Raw genomic sequence first — 26,091 nt, forward strand, 5'->3', positions numbered from 1 at the left:
TGCAGCTTCCTCATCCAACCATGTGCTAGGCTCTGTGTCTGGTGCTGGTGAAATGAAGAAGACCCCTATACACAGTCTAGTGGGGGGGCAGAGTAGAGTCTGAGCTTAACAGACTAGTATATATAGTATGGGACAAAGATTATCAGAAGCGAACAATAAGTATGATAAATCCTATAATTAAGACAGTTACACAGTGATGTGATAGAAAAGGAATTTGAAGTAAACAGCTCTGGCTGAGTTTGGTTGAGGGCAACTTCTGAGCAGCAAAGAAAATATGGTTTCCACAGACCAGGAAAGGAGAAGGAATACAAGGTAGACCAAATATGTCTGTACAAAGGCACCGAGGTGTGAAAGGAAGAACAAGTAGTTCAGTATGTCCAGAATGACAAGTCATGGGGTAAATATTTAAAACTAAGCTGAGGATATAGGTGGGATATGCTTGTGAAGGATTTGAAATGCCTTGCTAAGAATTTAGTGTGTACTCTGCCAAGAGGGAGCCAGTGAAAGGGTTTTTCTTTTTTGTTTGTTTGTTTTTAGGAAGAAAACAACTGTGGTAAAATGTATTATTCCTTCTCTCTTTCTCTCTCTCTCTCTCTCTGTCTCTCTCTCTCACACACACACACACACACACACACACACACACACACACACACAAACAAACACACACATTTAATAGATTCACTATTTTCTAACACATATTTAGAGTGAACACGTTTTGACTTTAAGGGCCCCACAATCTGGCCCTACCCTATTCATTCAACTTTGTTTCCTATCACTCCCCTGAAACCTCTAACCAGTTAGCCCAGACCTCTCTGACCTAACAGTAAGCTTTTGTTTATGTTATTTACCTTTCCAGAGAGCATACCAAGGACTGTCTCTTCTCACAGAGTGCTCAGAGAGTCCTCACAGTGTATACCACTAATTTTGAAACTTTATATAATCTTGTATTATTTTCTAGTTATTTGTGTCCCCCTTACCTGCTCTACTAAACATACACCTTCTAGAAGCTGGAGAGTAAGCTCCTTAAGATCAAGGCTCACACAGTTCTTACTACTGTTCTCAGAGGTCTTAGCTTATAGTAGATGCCTAATGAACGTTACTCCCCTAAGCATGAACAATAGTAATCAACATTTTTTTAATTTTTTAATTTATTTTTTATTGATTATGCCATTATAGTTGTTCTATTCCCCCCCTTCATTTCCCTCCACCCTACCCCCCATCCCCACCATTACCCCTCTTTAGTTTATGACCATGTGTCTCAAGTTCTTTAGATTCTATATTTCCCATACTATTCTTGCCCCCCCATCTATTTTCTATCTCCTGTCTATGCTACTTATTTTCTGTACCTTCTCCCCCTTCTCCTCCTCCCACTCCCCTATTGCTAACCCTCCTTGAGATCTTCATTTCTATGTTTCTACTCCTGATCTAGCTGTCCTTTTAGTTTGCTTTTGTTTTAGGTGTGGTTGTTAATAACTGTGAGTTTGTTGTCCTTTCACTGTTCATGTTTCTTTAACTTCTTTTTCTTAGATAAGTCCCTTTAACATTTCATATAATAAGGGCTTGGTGATGATGAACTCCTTGAATTTGATCTTATGTGAGAAGCACTTTATCTGTCCTTTCATTCTAAATGAAAGTTTTGCTGGATAGAGCAATCTTGATTGTAGGTTTTTAGATTTCATGACTTGGAATACCTCTTTCCAGCCCCTTCTTGCCTGTAAGGTCTCTTTTGAGAAATCTGCTGACAGTCTGATGGGGACTTCTTTGTAGGTGACTATCCCCTTATCGCTTGCTGCTTGTAGGACTCTCTCCTTCATTTTAATCTTGGCTAATGTAATTATAATGTGCCTTGGTGTGTTTCTTCTTGGGTCCAACTTCTTTGGGACTCTCTGAGCTTCCTGGATTTCCTGGAAGTCTATTTCATTTGCCAGATTGGAGAAATTCTCCTTTATTATTTGTTCAAATAAGTTTTCCACTGGTAGCCGTTCCTTTCCCCCTTCTGGTACCCCTATAATTTGGATGTTGGAGCATTTAAAGATGTCCTGGAGGTTCCTAACTCTCCTCATTTTTTTGAATTCTTGCTTCTTCACTCTTTTCTGTTTGGCCATTATTTGCTTTCTTCTGGTCCACTCCATTGGTTAAAGTCCCAGTTTGCTTTTCATCGCTATTGGTTTCCTGTGCAATTCCATTCATTTCAATTAGTTTCGCCTTCATATGTTTGTCTAATTTGTGGCTATAATCAACCAGTTCTGTGAGGATCCTGATCACCAGTGTTTTAAACTGTGCATCTGAGAGTTTTGCTATTTCTTCATCGCTTAGAATTATAGGCTCTGGGGCTTTGAGATCTTCCTGAGCCATTTTTGGTCTGTTCTCGCCCATTAAGTGCGAGGAGTGGAGCCTTGGACTCCCAGGTCACTGGGTTGTGACGCTGTATGTGGGGGCATGGTCAGAGCGGGGAAATGGTGGCCCCCTCTGTTGTTTCTCACAGCTGGGTGAGGAGCAGAGCCTTAGGTGGTTCACCGGGACCGGGCCACTTAGGTCGCTGGATTATGATGCTGATGTGGAGGCAGGGTCAGAGCGGGGGAAATGGCAGCGCCCTCCGCCGCAGCTTGCCGCTGGGGCTGCTGGCTCTTGTCCAATCACCCACACCCTCGGTTGTCTGTCCACACATGAATGCGCGACCAAGGTCAACCCTCAGCCCTGCTCCCTCACTGTTTCCCTGAGATTGCTTGCTGAGTTGCCCACCAGGTCCAACTCTGGGCCTTGATTCTGCGCGCCTGAGTCCGTCTGACCGAGTTTTCCTTGCAACCCCGCTCTGCCAGCTGCTGGTTTTGCCCCTCTTACCAGTCAGGCTGAAGAATTTGTTGTTATCAGACTTGTGAAAAGTTCAATTTTTTGTGTTCTGGCTGTGTTTTCCATTGCTATTATTTAGTTGTCTCTAAACTTGGTTGTGTGAGGAAGCACGGCGTCTCCACCTATGCCTTCATCTTAGCGGAAGTACCGTAATCAACATTTTTGTTGAATATATGTTTCCTCCATTACATAGGAGCAACACCTTTTTGTCTTTTTCATTCACTGATGTTTCTCAACTACTTAGAAGAGTGTCTGGTATATAATAGATGCTCAATAAATATTTGTTGAATTAATTATGGATTAGGAATACAGGGATTTTTCTCTGTCAGCCATTCTTAACATAGTAGATGCTTGATAAATTTATTGAATAAATAAGCCAAGATCGTACCTTGTGCTTTATTGTACCACTATTACTATTGAACACATGGTAGACATACAATGCATATTTATGGTTTGTGGATTGTAAATGAAACAGGCTTGCTACTGAATTTTTGTTCTCATAAGCATAATTCTCTTATTAACTGAAAAGTGGTTACAAATTTGCTTGCACATACAGGGAAGAACCCTTTCTACAGCATTTAAAGTTATTTCTACACAACCACTGATTTTTCAAGGACATAAATGTCAAGTCTGAGGGGAGGGAGAATGTAAAGATTTGGCCTGAACTATGGTAGAATAGTTTCATTATCAGATACTAAAAAGAAAGCTTGTTTATTGAAGAGAAACATATCCCTCCATCACAGGTCACTGAGAAACAGCTTAATAATGACTATACCTTGTAGATTTGCTTAAACAGCCTTCAGCTAAAGCCTCTTAAAACATACACCCCCTTCACTCTTATGGGAAATCAACCTTTATTCTTAATGGTATTTTTTTGTAAACAACATAATCTTATCAGAAACTGAAGTCCATACAAGTTAGGCAATCGGTGCTAGGGTTTCGAAGTGTGTTTGACCTTGTACATATGGATGACAAGGCAACTAAGTAATTACAGGGAAATCTCCAGGAAATGTCAGAGTCAGCTATTCTCTTCTCTTCTTCTTAGAGTATGGGAGATTCCTTTTAATTCAATCTTGATGTCATGCAAGTCATAAAAAAAAAAACGTGTTTTTCAGTGCGCCACATCTTTCTGGAGGCCCCTTAGCCAGGCTGTTAGTCATTACTTATAAGCATGGGCATGGAGCCAGTGCCATTCACAATTTCCCCTGTTCGGCAGCAGACTGACGGAGTTCCTCTAATCCTTGTGTTCCTTCTCCCCAACCTCTCTAAAATCCTTCTCTGAGAGAGAAACAGTTATAGCTTGGGAGCTAATATAGCTTTAAGGAAAAATTTGGCAGATGCAGATGTCCTAACATCTGGGCAGTTTTAACAGAATCCCAGAGACCCAGACAGACCACGAGTCAACTCGTTCTAGGAGTGTGAAAGTAGAAGTTTTTTCGACTGATGAAAGAAGCAGAAAGGAAGGAGAAAGAGAACCAGGAGAGAAAAGGAGAACAGAAAAGCCTATAAAACAGGTAAGATCTGCTGCTTAACCCCTCTATACTACACTACTCCTACTTCACAACCACGGTGAGTAATGAGACCCATGACTTGGGCAACATGGATGAGGGTGAAGAGGGAGAAAGAAGTTCTTTTATGAAACTGAGTCATATGCAGCTTTTCATTTGAGCTGTGACCTGCCTGCAGGCATAGGTTCCCACCGCCTTCCAGATGCTCAGCAGAGGGATGGCTGACTCTCATGAGTCAAATTTCCATCCTGAAATTGTGAAGAGGATGGGCAGGGAAGTAGTCACAGTCTCAGAGCACCAGGTCTGGAAAAGAAAGCCCTTGCTCCTGAACCAAGAAATTGAGTTGAGGCTGCATGTGAGAGGCAGGTTCAGTGATTAGTTTATCTAGCTGTTCATTTTCCTGAATTACTCTTTAAACTCTTTCTCATTCTTTTGTTCCCTCTTTCTGCCTTTATCTCTTTCCTTCAGTTCTGGCAGATTGCTTTTCTTTCTAGCTTCCTTCTCACATCTTTTCACTTTCCTTGCCTCCTTCACTTGCTCTCACTTTTTCTCTACCCTGCTTCCTTCCCACTGTTTAGAGAAAGTCTGTAGTTAAGTAGCAATAAGTTGCTACTTAAATGAATTTGTGCTATTGTTGGGCTTCTTATGTCCCTTGTGGACTCTGGCCAGAATCTGCCATCTTTTTCTTCTTCATTTCTGAGACTGACTCCTTCCTGAGCATGGCATTTCATTGAAAGTATATGGGTGAAAAGGTGCTTACTGGAAAGTCCAGTGGCTGGTTTATACCAATGGGCAGCAAGTTTTAATACTGTCATTTATGAGATATTCACCTACTGGGAAACATGAAACTGAAATCCCATTAAAGTGAGGACAGAACAGGAAATAATAGGGCAATTGGGGCTTGCTCACCCTTTCCTCACATACTTCAGTACGTTCTTCCCAACCTCACTTGACTTCCTGCTGGCTCACCAGGGTAAAACTAGAAAGTTAGGTTGAACTCTTCAGCCAAAAGCCACTACCAAACCACTAAGCTTCAAAAACCAAATATAAGAAAATTACAAGGGTATAGTTACTGACTAAAGATAAGAGATATCCAGTCCTGTCCAATACAAAATTGGTAATAATAACTAATAAACTAACATATATTGATTTTTCCCTATGTGCCAGGAAATAATCTATTCTATAAGGTAGATACTATATTATTCTCATTTTTATAGATGAGGAAGCTGAGGCTCAGAGAAGTTAAACACTGCCCAAGGCCTCATAGCTAGTAGAAACAGAATTGGATACATATTGAGATGTGTATAACTTCAGTGTTCAAGTTTAGTTTATACAGGCTAGTGCTTTCCCAGATTAGCAGTTAAGAAAAACAGCTAAATGGATTAAATGACCAACTGGCAGTCTTTAGATCACATACTTTCATCTTGATTCTATATGACTGTATGTTGGCCCTTTCTTGGTCTTGGTACCTCAGTGTCCCTCTCTATAACTTGGACCATGGAATATTTGTATCTAATCTCACCAGAGTCCATTGAGAATTGGTTGTTTTACATCATCCTCCTTTTTGGAAGAAAAAAAGGCCATATATAATGAATAGAGTCTTGCTATTCTATAAAGTAAAGATTCTTACAAAAGGGGGATAATATAAAAGGCATTCATTAATTTAAAAATCTCTCTTCTTCCTTGCAGATTCAACATTTCTGCTTCCTTTCACTTTTGGAACCTAACTGATGGCTGATTTATGAAATTTATTTTTCTTTGCTCTGGTAATTCTGGCCACCTACTCCTATTCTTACCTCCCTAATAATCTCTACCTCTTAAAAGGATGGCCAGTCAAATAACTCAAAGAGGAGTTCTCTCTCTGCTGCTTTTCCTTGCTCCAGCAGTGATGCCAACATGGTCTACAGGTAAGTTCTAGGAGCTGTAGCCCATTATTTCCAGGGCTGAGACCAAGTCTTGGAGAAGGAGTTAGACTGCAATGAGAGACCATTAAGTTAGATAATAAGAACTATTGTCAACAACAAAAATGGTTAAACATTTCAACAGGATACCAAGGGAGGCTTTAGAGTCAAACCAACAACAGATATTTAAAAATAGGCTACACCAGCTAAAAATGAGAAGGTTAGACTACATGGATTTTGAGGCCATTGTCCTCACGTGCTTCTGTGCTTAGCTTCCTTCCTCCCTCCTTCCTTCCCTCCCTCTGTCTCACCCTCAGACCTTATTTTTAGGGTGAGATTTTTATAACCCCTTTGTGTCAGAAATATTAACAATACAGATTGCATTCTATCAAACAGGAATTTCCCAGTTTCTTCTGGCTTGTTCCTTACTTCAGAAGGGATGGAGAGTTCTGAATTCCTGAATGTTTCATCCTTTGCCCCTAGAGACATAGGTAGCTGAAAAGCACAAACTCAGTGAAGAGAGGGAAGAGGGGAGGGGTGGAATGATAGTAGGATAATGAGGGGGCAGACAGAGGTTTCTGATGGAGCCCAGCTGGCATTCCAATTGCTAAGAATATTCTGTGGCCTGCACTGTATGCCCTTATGGGGACTGGGGGGAATAGGGAGAGACAGGCCCAACCAATGTAATTAGGAAAATATCCAGAGATGAGTAAATAACAAACTGCTTTCATCACAGCCACAGTCATTGCAGCTAAAATTTTCCACATGCCCTGAGCTCCCGGTGGAGGCCTTTGGCAATAACTCTTGTTTGTCTAGAACAGCTACATGAAGCTTTCAAACAAATATGCAAGCTTCTTTTTGGCTTAACCTGGCTTTGTAAGGGGTAAAGCACAAGGGCTGACATTGAGATGAAGAAGTTCAAGTCAAGCCGTTGGCAGATTACATACTGTTTGGGGTTAAAGGAGCCATCCTCCCCAAACTTCCCAAGTTACAGTTCAAGTATACAAGACCAAAATTCAACTAAAGACCATAGGATTTAGGAAGAAGTAGAGACTAGATGTCTCAAAGGTCAATTTTGAACAGCTGTAAGAAACCTCATGGAATACAAAGGCCTTTACTTTTTCCAAGATGAAAGCCTAATCTATTGGAGTCTTGAAGAAAGGGCAATTTTATTTAAAAACTTAGATTCATCTATAGTTCTTAAAGGTCTGTTGCAAAGGTGGCACTCTCACTTCCATAAGAATCACTGGGGTCACTACTCCTCCTGAGGAGCCCATGCTGTGAGATCTCTGAAAGCCCTGCACACCCACTCATTCTATCCTATTCTCTTCTTAGGAGATTATATGATGATAGAAATTCAGAATTTTACAACAGTCCTTTCCCCCATCACTAGCTTAGCTGTCTGAGCTTGCTCCATGCATTTGTTCTTTCATTCACTGTATACACAACACAATGTATATATACATATGGGTACATATATATGAGGAATTTATTTATATAAATTGTGTATTTATTCTTACATGTTTAAACTTTTGTCACCTTCCAAGTACTCTTCATTTGATGCAATACACCTATCAAGATGTTTTTTCCACTGCTCAAAACAATTTTGGACTCATCAATTTTGATTCCTCTTAGTGTTTCTGCTGTTTTTTATTTCACCTCTTCCACATTGGCAAAACACTTGCCTTTGAAGACTTTTTCTATTGGGGAAAGAAAAAAAAAGTCTTTGGGGGAAAGATCGAGAGAATAAGGAGGGTGGGGCATAAGGGTCATGCCCTTTTTGGTCAAAAAATGCTGAATGCTCAGTGCGGTGTGGGCAGGTGTGCTGGTAAATCACCCACCATGAAATGGGCAAATGTGTTGAAAGAGTCTTCAGAAAAATTCACTGAAGCTGAATGCAGACTCTGACACCAATTCCAGATGATACACCAATTCAGGTGGGTTCCTAGAACACTCACCTAGTGGAAGAAGCATGTACTACAAGGGGCACACCCCATAGAAATAATTCTGGGTTTTGGGGGGGTTCCCAGCAGGGGTTGGGAAGGGTTAAGACTATAAATAATGCAAACTGTTTTACAGGTGGATATTGGAATATATGTACAATCCAGAAAGTCAGACCATATTTGCTATTACAAGCCAAATGTGGACCTGAAAATAATCTTCAACTGTCAGTTACATTTGCAAGCATACATTTGTGAAGGGCAGTGTTTGAGAAATGCTGCACAAACCTCTATCCTCTGGGGCTGAAGAAGGACAAACAGATAGAACAATGTGGAAAGGGAGCCCCTCTAGTTATATGTCATCTTGTATCCTAATATTGGAAGAAAATACCCGAAGATAGGCAGAGAGGAGAAATAGAAATGCTTAAAGTACTTAGGTGGCTTAAGCCCATTCCTGTCACAAAGCAAAGTTGGCACTGGCGCAGCTACTCCTGGTGAAGACTATAATCATCTGGCCAAGTCTTCCCTTCAGCTTTCCCACATCCCCTGCAATTATGAAATGATGTAAAATCCTTGGTGGCCTGTGGGGGCGACTTCTTTCACGAGGTTCCCTCCCCCCCCCAGTGCCACAGACACGCATGAATGAATAAATAAGGCCGAGACATTCTGGATCTGTTTGGGGAGGAGGAGTGGGCTGTGGCCAGTTTCTCAGGGGAAACAGAGGCCAGCAGCGGCCAGTTTCTCCGAGGAGAAAAAAACCTCGAGTGCCTTTCTCCATAGCCTTTTATTGGGTTGTAAGACACAGAAATACAAGGCAGCAAGGATCAAACAGTAGATAACATTACAAAGAAATCTGAAGGCTTACCATGAGTCAGTGTCTGTCAGGAAGAGAGTTGCAGAAACTTTGGAAGACATACTCATTTCCTCTCAGACCCTTATCATATGAATGAAAGCACTCTTAGCAGAGCAGATTTCACAGGTTTATCAGGAAGTCTTTGTGATGCCAGATTTTCCCCCAGGACACACTCTAGCAAGGCAAGGAGCTACACCTCTCCCCATCAGGTATTCAGGCTTATGGGGATTAGAACCAGGAAGCGCTTCTCCGAGAGAACATGGGGACTCGGGCTATGTCAAAGCCGGTGGGGGGTGGGCAGGAGAGGGCGAGAGTCCATTGCTCTTTGTTGCAGCCCCCGAGTCCTTCCATGAAGGCCCTCCAAGTGATCGAGTCTGGCTTACGTTGCCCCCCACTGTGGGGGGTCTTACCCATCATTGACTTCCGACCAAGCTTTGGGGGCGGGGAGAGGAACTGCAGCAGCGTTTGCTACCAGAGACAGGCTTTGTCTCCTGAGGCTAGCATTCCAAAGGTCGTCTCTCGCCCTTAGCCACAAGGGGTAGAGATACAATTCCTAAAACTAGGCAGAGCAGTCTACTAGAGTGGCCTTTGATCCTACATACACAGAGTGAAAAAGCAGGATTGCAAAAAAGATTTTGGATTTTAGCCCTGCTGGACCTTGTCCACAGTCCTCCCTACTGCTATCTTTAGTGGAGTGTCTAAGTTTGGTATGGAGCAGGTCAAAGAGCTCTGGGCTAGAATGCCCACTCTACACCATACTAGCTGGGAGACATGGGGTACTCTATTCACTCCTATGAGCCTGTTTCCTCATCTGTACATTAGGGAGAAATGAAGGTGTCAACCTCACTGAGATGTTAGGATGACATAATGAGATAACATATGTAACGGGCTGAACAGAGAACATGTGCTCAGTGATGTTAGCAGTTGTTGTTGTTATCCAGCTATAGGCCTCTGTCATTCCAGCTTGCTCTTCCAGTAAACAGAGGCCTGCTCCCTGCTGGTTGTTTCTTCATAAGCAAGGTCTGGAACAAGAGTGTGGGGACCGAGTCCTTTAGGAAGTTATACACATCTGGCGTCCTGTTTACAGGAGCTATAAATCTTTGAGGTTATGCTAAACTGAAACAGCTGACAAGAATTCTGACCTCCACAGAGAAACCTCCCATGTGGGAAAAGAGAGAGGAAGCCTGAAGAGAAAATAGAAAAAGTCAAGGGAAAGAAAAAAATGAACTCTTTCCTCTGGAATGAGGGCAAACCAAGAAGGACATGATTTCATAAGGCAAACTTTCAGTTTGATTCATTCCCTTGTTCTTCAAGTTTGACTGGTTTCCCAACACCCTCCACCCCCAATCTTTGAGGAGCTTCATCATCTAGTTCTCTGCTCCCTTGTTTAGTGTAGGGGGCCCTGAGCCTCTTCCCAGAGAAGAGGCAGGCACACTTGTGGTCTGAGTGTTTACACAGGCCAAAGGGCTCCAGCAGTAAAACCCAGCCCTGTCCTGGAAGCACACTCTCTCCTGGAAGTGAATAATTGTTTCATGACTCCAGCATGGCTTGCTGTTTTATTCCTGTGTGTGCATGGGCTCAGAGAATCTGTAAGGAGGGCTTCCTGAAACTTCACTTTGGAAAAGACCAAGTTGTATTCCAATTAGTTTGTGTTCATGACCGATTTCCTGCCATCTAGTGGAACACAGTTTAGTCTCCCAGACAGCCACAGACCTGCCTGTACCAGGTTCTGAGCCACTTAATGGAGTAAGGGTTAACTGGGAATATTATCTAGCTCATCAGCTCCTTCCTAAAGCTCCTGCTGATTAGAAGAACCAGAAATTTCTCCAAAGGACTTTGCTTTCTTTTTCTTTTTCCTCCAAACCAGGGCAAACTACTCAGGATGTGAAACTATTCTCATTTCCCCTTGGCTTTTGATTCCAAATTTACATTGGCATGGCAATGGCAACCTAGCAATGGCAACCAGGTGGCAAAAGGCTGGTACCCTGTGACCTAGTGGGAGCTTGAGGAATTATTTACTTCTGAGGACTTCGAACAGGCATGTCATTAGTGGAAAGACCCTTAGTCAGGCTCTATTTTTCTCCTACCTGGGACAACTGTCCAACCTTAGAGCTTGGTAATCAGCAGCTCAACAAGACTCATATATTGCATCAAGAAAATGGGTCATTTGTAGTTCAGATTGGTGGGATTGATGGATGGTCAAGAAGTTTGTTTTTTTAAATGGAGGCTTAGTTCTTCCAGTACCACCCCAACCCACCCCAGGAGCTCCCCCTTCATGTACTTCAGGTGTTGAGGTTTGCCCACAATAGTTCTACTGGTTCATAAGGTAGAATTTTCCCCATTAAATACCTACCTGGCTTTCCACCCATAGAGTGCCATGTCCTCAGGAAAAGAGCAAGTTCAAAGGGGGAAAGGGTAGTAAGGTCTTGAGTGGGAAATCAATATGTCATCTTGATATTGTCTTATTCACTCTAGGTTCAGGCTACAACCCACATGAAAGCTACAATGAAGTATATGCCGAAGAGGCCCCACAGGTGTCTGCCCTAAACTACCGAGGTAATACTCACTGCTTCTTAGGCTCAGGAAGGGTCTTTTCTGGCCTAAAGCCCAGGCCCTTCCAGAAGCATCTTTATCCAGATTGGCTTATATCTACCAAAACTGAAGCTCAGGGAATCAGGGGCTGTGATTTCCAATCATGAACTTGGTTACTGACTTACTATTTGACCTTACCTCTCTAGCCCTAAGCTTGCCTATCTGTTACTAACCATTAAGTACTGACTGAGTACCTCCTGTATGTCTAATGTTGTGCAAGGTAAGCAGTGGATGATACAAAAACTTGTGTTCCCCCAAGAAGCTTACATTCTGCCAAGAGAAGAATTATTGAGTGGTCAGTAAAATTAGCACATGTAGAGCAAGTAAGTGAAACTATATGTGGTAGCAGTAAATGCAATAGGAGTTAAGAAAAACAAGTCAGGGAAAGGATCATAAAAGATGATATTTTAGGAGAAGACTTGAATTTTGGGTAGAGTCTGAGAACTAGAAAGGGGAAGGAAGAACATTCAGAAAAGCAAATGGCCACAGATATAGAGGTAAGAACAAACCTCTTAGAGAAAGGAGCTTACTGGAGGAGATGGGATGTTCAGGAAGTAGTAGAAGATAAAGTTTAATATAAAGAATGAGACCAAACTAGAGAAGGCTCCATGATCTACAGATTCTTCTAAGAAGGGGTAGGAGAACTGTCTGTGAAGAAGGCTGAATAGCTATTCCTGCACTACAAGGAAAGTAATATGTAATATCCCTTACATTTCTAAGATTCTTGTTTTTATGCATTGCAAGGCATGCAGAAGACTTTAGCTGTTGTGCTATGACTTATAAAAAGCCATCATATGTGTTTGCCCAGAGGGGTGACATTTGAGACTATTAACCTTATTATTGTGTATGTTATAGTGTACAGAAAGTAGGGGTTCAGGATGGGTAGAGCCTGGGTACAGGAGACTCTCCAGGAATCAGTAACAGGGTACTGGCAAAGAAACTGAGGGTAAGGAGGAACTCCAAAGATGTTTCAAAGAAAGAGATGGCAAGTCCTGACTGCTGTAGCTCAGTTGATCAGGCAACATCCCACAGGGTGAGAGGTGACTGGTCTGATTCCCAATCAGGACACATGCCTGGGTTGTGGGATATGTGAGAGATGACACATTGGTGTTTTTCTCGCACTTATATTTCTCTACCTCTTTATCTTTCCCTTCCCCTTTTCCTAAAAATAAATAAATAAAATATTTCAAAAAATAGATGGAAGGACTTGGTACTGATTTGATGTACCAGAGGCTAAGAAACATAATGGTGTCCGAAAGCATCCAGTCTGAATATGTGGGAGAACTCTATGGCCCTGCTCAGAAAGATAAGGTTAAAAAAAACACCTGCTTTGGTGAAGGTGCACTATAGGCATGGGAAGAGGAAAGCTGGAGCTTTGTGAGCCATCAGCTTAGATGGATGAGCTGTCTGAAGGATCAGAAGACCAAGGTAAGAGCCTTAGAAGACATCTACAGATGTCTGTAGGAGAAGTAGAGACAACAAGGGAAAAAGAGATAATTAATGGTCAGCTATGTAAAAGGAGATCAAAATAGTGTCTATTATACTACAGAAGCCATGGGAGAAGAGGGTTTTAAGGAAGGGGAAGTGGTAAGAGATCCACTGTGTCAAATATTGCAGAAACAAATTGAGGATGCTGAAAACATTATATTTGGCAAGAAGGTAAATGGTAAACCTTGAGAAAATAGGTTCAATCAAATGATCAAAACTTTGGGCTCCAAATGCTCCTATCTTATCTTCTGCCTATGTTCTTCTCACTGCCAAGTGTTCCACACCTACTGCCTCTCAGTCTCAGCACTCAGTAATTCCTAAACTTCCTACAGTCTGTTTCCACAAATCACCAAGCTTAAACAACATGCCTTGAAGATCACAATTCTATTCCAAAGTCCAAATCGTATGGCCCTTTCTCATGCTTCAGTCTCTGCAGTTTCTCAGCAGTGAGCATAACTTCTCTTCTCAACCCTCCTTTCTTGGGTTCCAAGACATTTCACTATTCCAGTTACAGCTGAAGCCAAGAAAGGAGATGGGCTCTCTACTGGTTACAAAAGAGGGAATCATGCATGGATCTGAACTTTGGGTGACTCTGACTTATCTCCTCGACTCCTGGACTACACATCCAGTTGCTGCTGGACACTTCCATTTGGAAATATCTAAAACTGAATTTATTTACCTTCTCTGAAAAAGGCTCCAATAGATGACCTTCCTACTTTTGATAATGGTGCCATCATTCTCTTAAAATTATCTCAATCACTCCAACCAAGTGTGACTCAGACACTAGCCCCAAGTGTCTGTGGCATTATGGATGAGATAAGATAAATTCACATGGACTACTGAGTCCTGTGGAGGAAAATGAATGGCACGGCTACTCTCTCAAGGGGAGAGCATGCTGGCCCTTGCCTTGACAGGCTTTTATTGGCTTTCCAATAGCATACATCAAAGAAGGTTTTCATTCATTATACTTAGGTTTGCTTTAGGTAATTATTTTTTACAGATAGCAATGAAAAGGATGTTATTAATTACTTCTTACAGATAAACAAGGAAAAATGTTGCAAATGCAAGGGAATGATAAGAGTAACAGGTCTAGTTACATTTCAATCCTTGGGAGAATTGGCACAGACTTCAGGAACTTTAAAGATATACAGCAAGGGCTTTCTGCCTAAGCTCAGGGTGAGGGAGTTTTAGTAAGAGCAAATCACAAAGCAACCTAGGTATAATGCAGGTCTGATTTCCTATGGGAGAACTTTTTCACGGGTGTGGTCCTGTGTGCTGACTTGCCCCCCACTGTTTTTTCACATGGGTGCTGAGCTACATTTCATCTCTTGAAGCGGTTCCCTACCCAAGTGGTTTAGTTGGTTGGAGTGTCATCCCACATACCAAAAGGTTTCAGTCTCAATCCTCAGTTAGGGCACATATCTAGGTTTCAGGCTTGATCCCTGGTCAGGGCACATAAGGTAGGAAGCCAATCAATGTTTCTTTCTCACATCAATGTCTGTCTATCTATCTATCTATCTATCTATCTATCTATCTATCTATCATCTATCTATCTATCATCTCTCTCTCTCTCCCATCTCCCTGAATCTTTCTAAACTCAGTAAAAATGTTTTCAGGTTAAGATTTTTAAAAATACCTCAATGGCACCTTAACTAGCCCCATCACCTTTTTTAATAGCCCACTTTTTCTCATCACCTCTCACTAGTCATTCATCAAAAGATGTCATTTCTTTAGGGATCCATGAATTAAAACTTCCATTATCTCACACATGGATAATGACAGTTGCCTTTTAACTGAATTCTCTGATTCATGATTTTCCCCTTTTCAGGACCACCATGATCATTTCTTCCAGAATTTAGCCTCAGTCTACCTGCCCAGCAACTCATGAAATTTATGTTTTGGCCAGCTTAGAAGAACTTGACTCCGTTACCTGACTAAATTAGCTCACCGTGAGCTTTCCCTCATCCATTCATTCTTTTACTCATTTATTCAATGAATATTCATTGCATACCTACTATGTGCCTCTTCTGAAATAAATATTTATTATCTGGAGCACTAATTTTGCGTTCACTATATATTGCCCTTTTGGTTTACTTTTTATTACCTTTAGCAAAAGATTTACCTATTTAACAGAAACAGCCATGTATGATACCTCCCTCAAAGCTATGTAAAAAGTTAATGCTCAAAACATGTTTACTGGATGGTTGGCATTCTTGAAGCAGAAGCCACATTGTAGGAAACTGTAAATAGGAGAAGTGGATAGGAGGAAGCAGCAGATGCAGAATGTACTTTCAAGAGGTCTAGTGATTCTGTGATTAATATTAACCTGTTCCATTGGTTATTTTAAAATCTGTATTAAGCCTTATAGAAAAATATAAGCCATATGCCAACCTTTGGCTTTGGGGTCAAGTGCCTCCTGGCTCTGCACATAAAATTGGTTGGGTGACATTATCAATATTGCAAGGGGAAAGGGGCCTAGGAAATTACAACCTGAAGTCCCAGCCTCTCTTATAAGGTCTTTGTGACCTCATAATCCCAGCTTCAGACTTTTTGTAATTTGGGGATGGTGTCTTCAGGTGTTGCTGTGTGATGCTCATTCAAGTGGGATGCTCAAACCCGGACACTGACTTAAGGAATATCATTCCCAGGGCTACATGTAGTTTACACACACAATTTCATTTGATTCTCAAAACAGCCTTATGGAACTGATTTATTATCCCCATTTTACAGACCAGGAAACTAAGCTCGGGAAAATTAAATTTAGAGAGTTGCAGAGCTTAGAGGTGACAAGCAGGAATTTAAACCTAGATCTGTCTGACTCCAAAGTCATGCTCATTCTATCTCTTTTATTAAAAATGTAACCCAGTGTTTAAAGAAAAGAAGAGTTAACCAGTAAAAACCAAATCATTATTTTACTGCTCATGTAGCTTGATGCCATTTTCATTCATCTTGAATTTACCTTCATTACCTCTCTTGACTCTTAGCTTGGAGTCAGAAACCCTTCTCTGAGGTTTGTCATCAGTCCTCTGAACTGCCACTTTCCCTGAGGATTGTTTTAGCCCTGTGCAAGCTGGTGATTTTGCCAGGGTTATCTGAAGATAATAATCACAGAGAAGGCCCTTTTAATCCTGTTGTAAGCACTTTGTTTCCTTTACAATCTCTGAAAAGTGACAGGTGAATAGCTAGCTGCACAGATCAGAGGTCATGGGCCTGAGTTCAAGTCCCAACTTTTCCACCTTCTAACTCTTTTATACCAAATGCTTTTATGTGCCAGTCACTGTGCTCTGTATTTTATGTTATTTCATTTAAGTAAATTGCATGCTTGTTGTGATATGGGAAGATCTCTAAAACCCATTAAATTTATTTAAAAAAGCATTGGTGGAAACAGTGGGTAAAATATGATGTTCTAAATATTTCAAAAGAGGGAAATATAAGATTCCATAGCAATATTTGCATTATTTGCTTTATACACATAAATTGTTAACAGTGGTTCTTTATGGGGAGACCAAGTGGCAGTATGTGTCAGACCAGGGGTGGGAGGGAGACTTAACTATGTAACAGTCTATAATTTGTGGATTTTGAACCATGTGGTTATATTACCTATTCAAAAGTGTAAATGTTTACTTCAAAATAGTAACCTAACATGCTACAGTGGTAGATATTATGATTAGAAAAAATATGGGTTTAGAGCCAGACAAAGCTTGGGTTCAACTCTCTGCCCCTTACTTGCTGAGGGACTGTAAGCAAGTTAGTTCCTTTCCTGAAAGGTAGTGACACACCTGCCTACTACACAGGGCTGTTGGGAGAACTATTTAAGGTGATGGATGTGAAAATAAAAATATAAATCATGGTGCCCAACACACAGTAGCTACTCAGTAATGACTAGCACATTTACTGCCAGACATTTTCACCATGAAGTATTTAGCCACATTCTGAGTTTCAGTTTTCCATCAGCATTCTTTGGGTACAATTATTAAGCCAGTTATTAATCTCTATAACTGTATTGTCATCTCTCATGTATTTCTGCATCTCATTCACAACAATGGCATTGTCACATGCCTCACTTATTTCCACATAGTGTACCCACAAATTTCCCCTTCTCCACTGTCTGGTGAACATAGCCAAAGAGGAAATAAGGTCAGTCTTGAATGACTTGTTCTTGAGGACACCTGGATATTAGCACTTCTCTAACTGCTCATAAGCATTTGTTTAATTATTATAGAATACTGATATACACATTGTCAGTCTCACCAGGGTATAGTGCCCATAGGCTGCCTTCCTTTGCCTTCTGAATATCTAATATATACCATGGTGACTATATATAATGATACTATATGTATGGTGCCAGGGGAGTACTAGAAATATCAGAAAGATCACTTCATAAACTATACATATATAGTTTATGAAAGATCACTTCATAAACTATATATATATATATATAGTAAATGTCTAATGTAATTGAAAAAATCATGTTGTACAACTTAAATACATAGAGTTTCATTTGTCAATTATACCTCAATAAATCTTGGAGGGAAATTAGGATAATGTTTTTGTTCTTTTCCAACATATTTTCTTTATACCAGGCTTCCTTTGGACCAACAAATTTGAACTTATTTACAATAGCTAGGCCCTCTCTCACTGTCTCAGTATTTATCCTTATCTCTACATTTCCTTTTACTATGTTTGCTTGTTCTATTTTTATTCCAATCTGATATATATTTTCCTTGACAGAATGTGGGAGAGAAGTAGGATGTGAGTGATTGTTGAGGTCCCAGACTCCCATATAAAGTATTTCTGATACATGTAGTGATCACATAATGAACAGCTCTGCAACTGTAGTGCTCGAGATTTAGTGTAATTTGGAGATGGTGTCTCCAGATGGCAGTCTTGTATTAATAGCCACAGACTCAAAACTAATACTAAAAGCTACAAACAAGTGCGTTGGAGCTCCTTCTTTCTTTCTGCTGCATAGAATTCCATTGTGTAAATGTACCATAGTTTTTGGATCCATTCATTTACTGATGGGCACCTAGGTTGCTTACAGCACTTGGCTATGGTAAATTGTGCTGCTATGAACACTGGGGTGCATAAGTTCTTTTGGATTGGTGTTTCAGGGTTCTTAGGATATAATCCTAGCAGTGGAATTGCTGGGTCAAAAGGTAGATTCATTTTTAGTTTTCTTAGAAAATTCCACAGTGTTTTCTATAATGGTTGTACCAGTCTGCAATCCCACCAACAGTAAACTAGGGTCCCCTTTTCCCCACAACCTCTCCAACACTTGTTGTTTGTTGCTTTGTTTATGATGGCCATTCTGACAGGTGTAAAGCACAATGGAATTCTATGCAGCAGAAGGAAAGAAGGTGCTCCTATCCTTTGCAACAGAATGGATAGAACTGGAAAGCATTATGCTAAGTGAAATAAGCCAGGTGCTGAAAGACAAATACCATATGATCTCACCTTTAACAGGAATCTAAACAACAAAACAAACAAGCAAGCAAAATATAACTAAAGACACTAAAATAGAGAACAGGCTGACAGGGACCAGAGGGGAGAGGGAAGGGAATTTCATGGGAAAAGGGGAAGGATTTACAGGAACAAGTATAAAGGACACATGGACAAAAACTAAGGGGGGTAGAAATGGGAGGGAGGTGAAGAGCACGGGGCGGTGTGGGCTGGGATGGGAGTAAAAGACAGAAAACTGTACTTGAACAATAATTTTAAAAATGTAAAAGGTAGACTTCCGCCAAGATGGAGGCATAGGTGGAGACGTAGTGCCTTCTCACACAACCAAGTTTAGAGACAATTAAATATTAGCAACAGAAAATACAGCCAGAACACAGAAAATTGAACTTTTCGGAAGTCTGTTAACAACAAATTCTTCAGCCTGACCGGTAAGGGGTGAAACCAGCAGCTGGTGGAGCGGGGTTGCACAGGAAAACTCGGTCAGACGGACTCAGGCGTGTAGAATCCAGGTGCAGGGTTGGACCTAGTGAGAGACCAAGCAAGCGACCAAACGAGCGACCATGGGGAAACAGAGAGGGAGCAGGGCTGTGGGTTGACTGTGGTCACGCATTTGTGCGCGGATAGACAAGTGAGAGAGTGGGCGATTGGACCAGGACCCAGCGGGTCCCCACAGCAAGCGGCAGCGGTGGGCGCCGCCATTTCCCCACTCTGACCCTACCTCCACATGTAGCATCATAACCCAGCGACTCTGAGTGGCCCGGCCCTGGTGAACCACCTAAGGCTCTGCTTCTCACTCAGCTGCGAGAAACAGCAGAGGGGGCTGCCATTCCCCACTCTGACCCCGCCCCCACATACAGCGTCACAACCCAGTGACCTGGGAGTCCAAGGCTCTGGTCCTCACACTTAAAGGGCACGAATAGACCAAAAATGGCTCAAGAAGATCTCAAAGCCCCAGAGCCTATAATTCTAAGCGATGAAGAAATAGCAAAACTCTCAGACGCACAGTTTAAAACACTGGTGATCAGGATCCTCACAGAACTGGTTGATTATAGCCACAAATTAGACAAACATATGAAGGCGAAACTAATTGAAATGAATGGAATTGCACAGGAAACCAATAGCGATGAAAAGGAAAATGGGACTCAAATCAATGGAGTGGACCAGAAGAAAGCAAATAATGGCCAAACAGAAAAGAGTGAAGAAGCAAGAATTCAAAAAAATGAGGAGAGTCTTAGGAACCTCCAGGACATCTTTAAACGCTCCAACATCCAAATTATAGGGGTACCAGAAGGGGGAAAGAAACAGCCACCAGTGGAAAACTCATCTGAACAAATAATAAAGGAGAATTTCCCCAATCTGGCAAATGAAATAGACTTCCAGGAAATCCAGGAAGCTCAGAGAGTCCCAGAGAAGTTGGACCCAAGAAGGAACACACCAAGGCACATCATCATTACATTAGCCAAGATTCAAATGAAGGAGAGAATCCTAGAAGCAGCAAGAGCTAAGGGGACAGTCACCTACAAAGAAGTCCCCATCAGACTGTCAGCGGATTTCTCAAAAGAGACCTTACAGGCAAGAAGGGGCTGGAAAGAGGTATTCCAAGTCATGAAATCCAAAGACCTACATCCAAGATTGCTCTATCCAGCAAAACTTTCATTTAGAATGGAAAGACAGATAAAGTGCTTCTCAGATAAGATCAAATTCAAGGAGTTCATCACCACCAAGCCCTTATTATATGAAATGTTAAAGGGACTTATCTAAGAAAAAGAAGTTTAAAAAACATGAACAGTGAAAGGACAGCAAACTCACAGTTATTAACAACCACACCTAAAATAAAAGCAAACTAAAAGGACAGCTAGATCAGGAGTGGAAACATAGAAATGAAGATCTCAAGGAGGGTTAGCAACAGGGGAGTGGGAGGAGGAGAAGGGGGGAGAAGGTACAGAAAATAAGTAGCATAGACAGTAGATAGAAAATAGATGGGGGGCAAGAATAGTATGGGAAATATAGAATCTAAAGAACTTGAGACACATGGTCATAAACTAAAGGGGGGGTAATGGGGACGGGGAGGTAGGGTGGAGGGGAATGAAGGGGGGAATAGAACAACTGTAATGGCATAATCAATAAAAAATAAATTATTAAAAAAATTTTTAAAAATGTAAAAGGTGTATTGGTTCTTGAAAGATAGTTTTCTCACTGTCACCTGTCTTCATTCTTCTGCTGCTTTCAAGCAGAGGCTCCAGCCTTTCTCCCTTTTTTTAACTTCCAATGTGTTGTTGTTTTTTTGAAAGCCTCCTTGTTTTTGTCCCTTAGGATTTAGGGATTGAATGAGCTCGCATGGGGTGAGACTACCCGACCTCAGACTAACAGGTCTGTGTCATCCTGTGTATGTATCCTTGGACAGATAGCCCCCTCCTTGTTTATGTGTCCATTTAAAATCTGAATCTGCCGACCACATTTCTATTGTTTAGCCAATGATGCCATCTTATGATGTTTTTCTGATTTAATGACCTATTACCTTCAGTATTGAATTGGTGTTGGACTTTCATTCTTAAGCAGTCTTCTTTGATACTCCATTCCCTTCCTCTCTCTAGCCTCCATCTTTGTATCATTTAAAAATTATTTTAGATTTACCTACTGTGATTTTCAATCTTTTTGGTGCAGTTTTATGAGTTCTGACAAATGCATAATTATATAACCATCATCACAGTACCAAACAGCTCTATCACATCAAGAACTTGCCCAGAGCTGCCTTTTTGAGGTTGTCTCAGACTCTATCCCAGAACTCTGAAAACCATCAATTTGTCCCTATATTTTTCCCTTATCCAGAATGAGGCAAAAGGAATCCTACAATATGCAGCCTTTTGAGTTTGGCCTGTTTCTCTTCACAAGCTGCATTGGAGATTCATACATGTTGGTGCATGTATCAACACTTCCTTCTTTTGTGTGAATAAACAACAGTTTAACCATTCACCCATAGAGGATAGAGGACTTTTGAATTGTTGCCTGCTTTGGCAATTATGAATAAAGATACTTTAAACATTTGTATACAGGATTTTGTATGAACACAGGTTTTCATTTCACTTGGGCAAATACCTAAAGTAGGATGGTAGAGTTGCATGGCAAGTGTATGTTTACCTTTATAAGAAACTAACAAAATATTTTCCAAAGTGGCTGTCTCATATTGTATCTCCCCAGGAATGTATGAGTTCCAGTTTCTCTCCATCTTCACCAACACTTGATTTTGCCAACTTTTTAAAAAGTTTAAACATCTTACTGGTTATATAATGGTATCTTGTTGTGGTTTTAATTTACATTTCTCCAGTGACTTACAAAACTGAACATCTTTTTATGTGCTTATTTGCCATCAGTATATCCTCTTCAGTGATATGTCTGTTCATGCCTTTTGTCCATGTTCTAACTGAATTGTTTGCTTTTTACTGTTAACTTCTGCAAGTTCTTTATATATTCTAGATACTAGTCCTTAGTTGGATGTGTGGTTTGCAAATATTTTGTCCCAGTTTGTAGTTGGTCTTTCATCTATTAAGAGTGCTTTTCACAGAAAAAGTTTTTAATTTTGACAAGGTTCAATGTACTGATTTTTTTAACTTAAGATGCTTTCAGTGTCATGTCTATGAGCTGTTAACTCTAGATCCCAGAGATTTTTTCCTATTTTTTCTAGAAGTTTATAATTTTACTTTTTATATTTAAATTTATGTACATTTTGAATTAATTTTCATGTAAGGTGTAAGACTTAGGTTGAGATTCTTTTCCTCTCCTCCTTCTCCCTTTCCTCTCCTTCCCCTTCCCCCTTCTTCCTCTTCCTCCTTCTTCTGGCTCTTTTTCTTTTTTAACTATGGAAGTTCAATTGCTCCAGGAACATTTGTTCGAATAGCTACCTTTCTTCCATTGAATTGCTTTTGCATCTTTGTCAAAAAATAATTTCGGAGATCCACAGCATTTATGAAATTGGGAGAGCAGCGATTGTGACGGATGCTTAGGGTCCAGTCAGCAGCAGATCAGTGACTATCGGGGAGTTGAGTGGAGACAGGAGCCGCAGCAGGGCCAGCCCCCGGGGCTGGGTGCTCTGGTGCTGCCGCTGTTGCGGTGGGCCTGGGATTGGCACTGGAGGAGTCATCTATGGGAACCCGGACACTCAGCGGCCTCAGTAGGCGACCAGCGTGGGTCAGCAGCTTTCTCTCTCCCCATCTGGGCAGCGCCAGGCAGAGGCCTGTTTGCTTGAGTTTACACAGAGAGTAAAAAGAACAAAGGGCCGTGTCCCTCTTCGGACTCTGTGGTCAGCAGCAGGGGAGAATCGAGAGGCGCATTGTTGTCACTGGTCTGGCTCAGGATTGGGCTGGGCTGAGAGGCAGGCTGTCCAAGAGAGGTTTTTGTTGTTGTTTTTTTTAAAAGTGGACTGAGGTGCTCTCCTGGGACGGCTTGGCTTGCTTCCCACCCAGCCTGGCAGAGAGGAAGTACCGAACCAGAAACCAAGAGGCCCAGGCAGCCTGGCGGGTGAGCTGGTGCCTGCATGCCAGTCTGGTAGCCTGGCTGGCATGCGCTGGCAACCCTGAAAAACCGGTTTGGACAGTTTAAACCCAGAGGTCCTGCTGCACCCAGAAAAACCGGTTTGGACAGTTTAAAACCAACAAGGGAAGTTTTTTTGTTTGTTTGTTTGGGGGGGGGTTGTTCTGGTTTTTTGGGGTTTTCTTTGTTGTTGTTTTAGTAATCTTATAGATTTTTAATTTTACTATTGCTTTATCTTTCAATACTTTGATCCTCTTCTTTCTTTTTTTTTCCGATTTTAGTCATTCTTCTCTTCTTCCAAAACTTATTGCATTCTCCTCCCTTCTCCGGCCTTTTTTTGGTGTTGTTTTCTTTTGTTTGTTTGTTGCTTTGTTTTCTTTTAACCACAAGAGATACAAACAACTGGGAACTGAAAAAAGACCAGAGTGGGACCCAAGTAGAGGGCATCTCAATAGAGATAAAGAGACAAAGTTCACTTTGCTATAGCAGAGAAGCCACAAGTTCCTGTATACTTGTATTATTTTTTTCACCATTCTCACTTCTTTTATATTCTAATAGTATCTTTGTATTCCTCCTCCTTCTGTATAGGCTTCTTAGTCTTGGCTGGTTTTATTGTATTATTAGACAGGCTTTCTCTGTTCTTTCCTCCAAAATGTATTTCTAATTTTCTATACCTCACTCCTCTTGTTTTCCTTTAGCACACTACCCGAAGCTCTACACCCCCTATTCATACAGATCTCATAGCGTCAGTCATATGATTGTTGCTCTAATACTACTGTAATAATAGCTGTTCTATATAACTGTAAATATTTCACAACAAATCTCCCAGATATTAGCCCACTTTACAAATTCCTGAATTCTATTACTGGAGTAATTAACTCTACTTGATTACACACTACACCTATTTACTATTCCTTACTCTCACCTTACCTCAAAATATGACCATCTGCAACATCACTACTTTCTAGTTACAACTCACAAGCCTTCCCTCCCCAACAAGAGGCTTATCTTTTGGTAAAAGTGGCAAGTTGGGTTGAAGAATACGGTTAACACTATATATAGCCTAAAGATCACCTATCTCCTCTCTACCTGCTGTGACTGTAAATATCATAAAATATTCTTCTGCTGTCATAAACTATTTTGCCTCCCCTCCAACTGATTACACATACATGAAAAAAGGAGTAGGTGGAAATGGAGAACATTGAGATACCTGAAAGAGTCTGCACCACTGAAATTCACAGGTATTATACCACAGAAGTTCACACCATAACCCCAGGAAGTCAGAACAGATCAATTTTAGAAGCTGAGGCTAACAAGAAGAGTCTCACAAACAATGGGAAGACAAAGAAACAATCCCCAAATGAAAGGAAAGGAGGAACCCTCAGAAAGAATGTTAGATGAAATAGAGGCAAGTCAACTACCAGATACTGAATTCAAAGCACTGGTTATCACGAAGTTCAAAGAGCAAACAATGAGCTACCAGAAACTACGGGGGAGGTACAATGATCTCACCCCAAACTATATCAACATGAAAGAGGAAATAGAAACTATCAGCAAGGGACAAGAGGAAATGAAGAATACAATTTCCAAATTGAAGAACACAGTAAAAAGTTTCAAAAGTATAATTGATGAGGCAGAGGATCAGATTAGCGAATTGGAGGACAAAGTAGAAAACATCTCACAGAAAGAGCAAGAAAATAAAAAGAGGCTCAGAAAGAATGAAGAGGGATTAAGGGAAATGCAAAACAATATGAAATGTAATAATATCTGAATAATAGGAATACCAGAAGGAGAAGAAGAAGAACAAGCGACAGAAAACCTATTTGAAAGAGTAGTGAGAGAAAATTTCCCTAATTGGATGAGAGAAAAAGTCACAATAATCCAGTAATCACAGAGAGTCCCAATCAAGAGGAACCCAAAGAGGCCCACTTCAAGACATATCATCATTAAAATGGCAAAATTCCAAGACAAAAAGAGAATCATAAAGGCAGCAAGGGAGAAGCAGGAAGTAACATACTAGGGAGCCCCAATAAGGTTAGCTACTGACTTCTCAATGGAAACACTCCAAGCAAGAAGAGAATGGCAAGAAATATTCCAAGTAATGAGAACCAGAGGCCTACAACCAAGGCTGCTTTACCCAGCAAGGCTTTCAATCAAGATAGAAGTCCAAATAAAGAGCTACCAAGACAAAAGAAGTCTAAAAGAATATGCCTCCACCAAACCAGTCCTACAAGAAATACTAAAAGGATTGCTTTAAGGAAAGGAAGGAAAAGAGAGAGAAAGAGAGGAACACAGGTACAAAAATGGCAATTAATAAGTACCTATCAATAATAACCTTAAACGTAAATGGATTAAATGCTCCAATCAAAAGACACAGAATAGCTCAATGGATAAGAAAGCATGACCCACACATATGCTGCCTACAAGAGACCCACCTCTGGACAAAAGACCATCACAGACTAAAAGTAAAAGGCTGGAAACAAATTTTCCAAGCAAACGGGCAAGAAAAAAAAAAAGCTGGGGTAGCAATTCTCATATCTGACAAAATAGACTTCAAAAAAGGGGCCATAAAGAGAGACCCAGAAGGTCACTTCATAATACTCAAGGGAAGAATCCACCAAGAAGACATTAACATTGTAAATATATATGCACCAAACGTAGGAGCACCCAAATATATAAAGAAAATCTTAGAGGACTTCAAGAAAGATAGAGACAGCACCACAATTATACTAGGGGATTTTAACACCCCACTATCAAAAATGGACAGATCTTCCAAACAAAATATCAACAAAGATATTGCAGCATTAAACAACACCCTAGATGAAATGGACTTAACTGTTATATATAGACCCCTTCATCTCACAGAAGCTAAATACACATTTTTTCCAAATGCACATGGAACATTTTCAAAGGTAGACCACATGATAGGACACAAAAGAAGCCTCAACAAATTCAAGAAAATTGAAATC

The 26,091-nt window shown here is 40.9% G+C and overlaps 1 protein-coding gene across 2 annotated transcripts in view; it reads left to right on the plus strand.

The window, feature by feature from the left end:
- The first annotated feature begins 4,080 nt into the window (after positions 1-4,080).
- The window catches only part of SRPX2 (sushi repeat containing protein X-linked 2), a 53,799-nt gene continuing 31,788 nt past the window's right edge, over positions 4,081-26,091 (plus strand). For both annotated transcript variants that reach the window (XM_037144051.2, XM_053657511.1), the window contains exons 1-3: positions 4,081-4,364; positions 6,048-6,265; positions 11,528-11,608. In XM_037144051.2, coding sequence (XP_036999946.2) covers positions 6,184-6,265; positions 11,528-11,608 — 163 coding nt within the window. In that variant the 5' untranslated portion in view covers positions 4,081-4,364; positions 6,048-6,183. The remainder of the gene's footprint in view (positions 4,365-6,047; positions 6,266-11,527; positions 11,609-26,091) is intronic.

Source organism: Artibeus jamaicensis, unplaced genomic scaffold, assembly GCF_021234435.1.
Source record: "Artibeus jamaicensis isolate MK-2021 breed Jamaican fruit bat unplaced genomic scaffold, CSHL_Jam_final scaffold_461, whole genome shotgun sequence".
NCBI classification, from domain to species: Eukaryota; Metazoa; Chordata; class Mammalia; order Chiroptera; family Phyllostomidae; genus Artibeus; species Artibeus jamaicensis.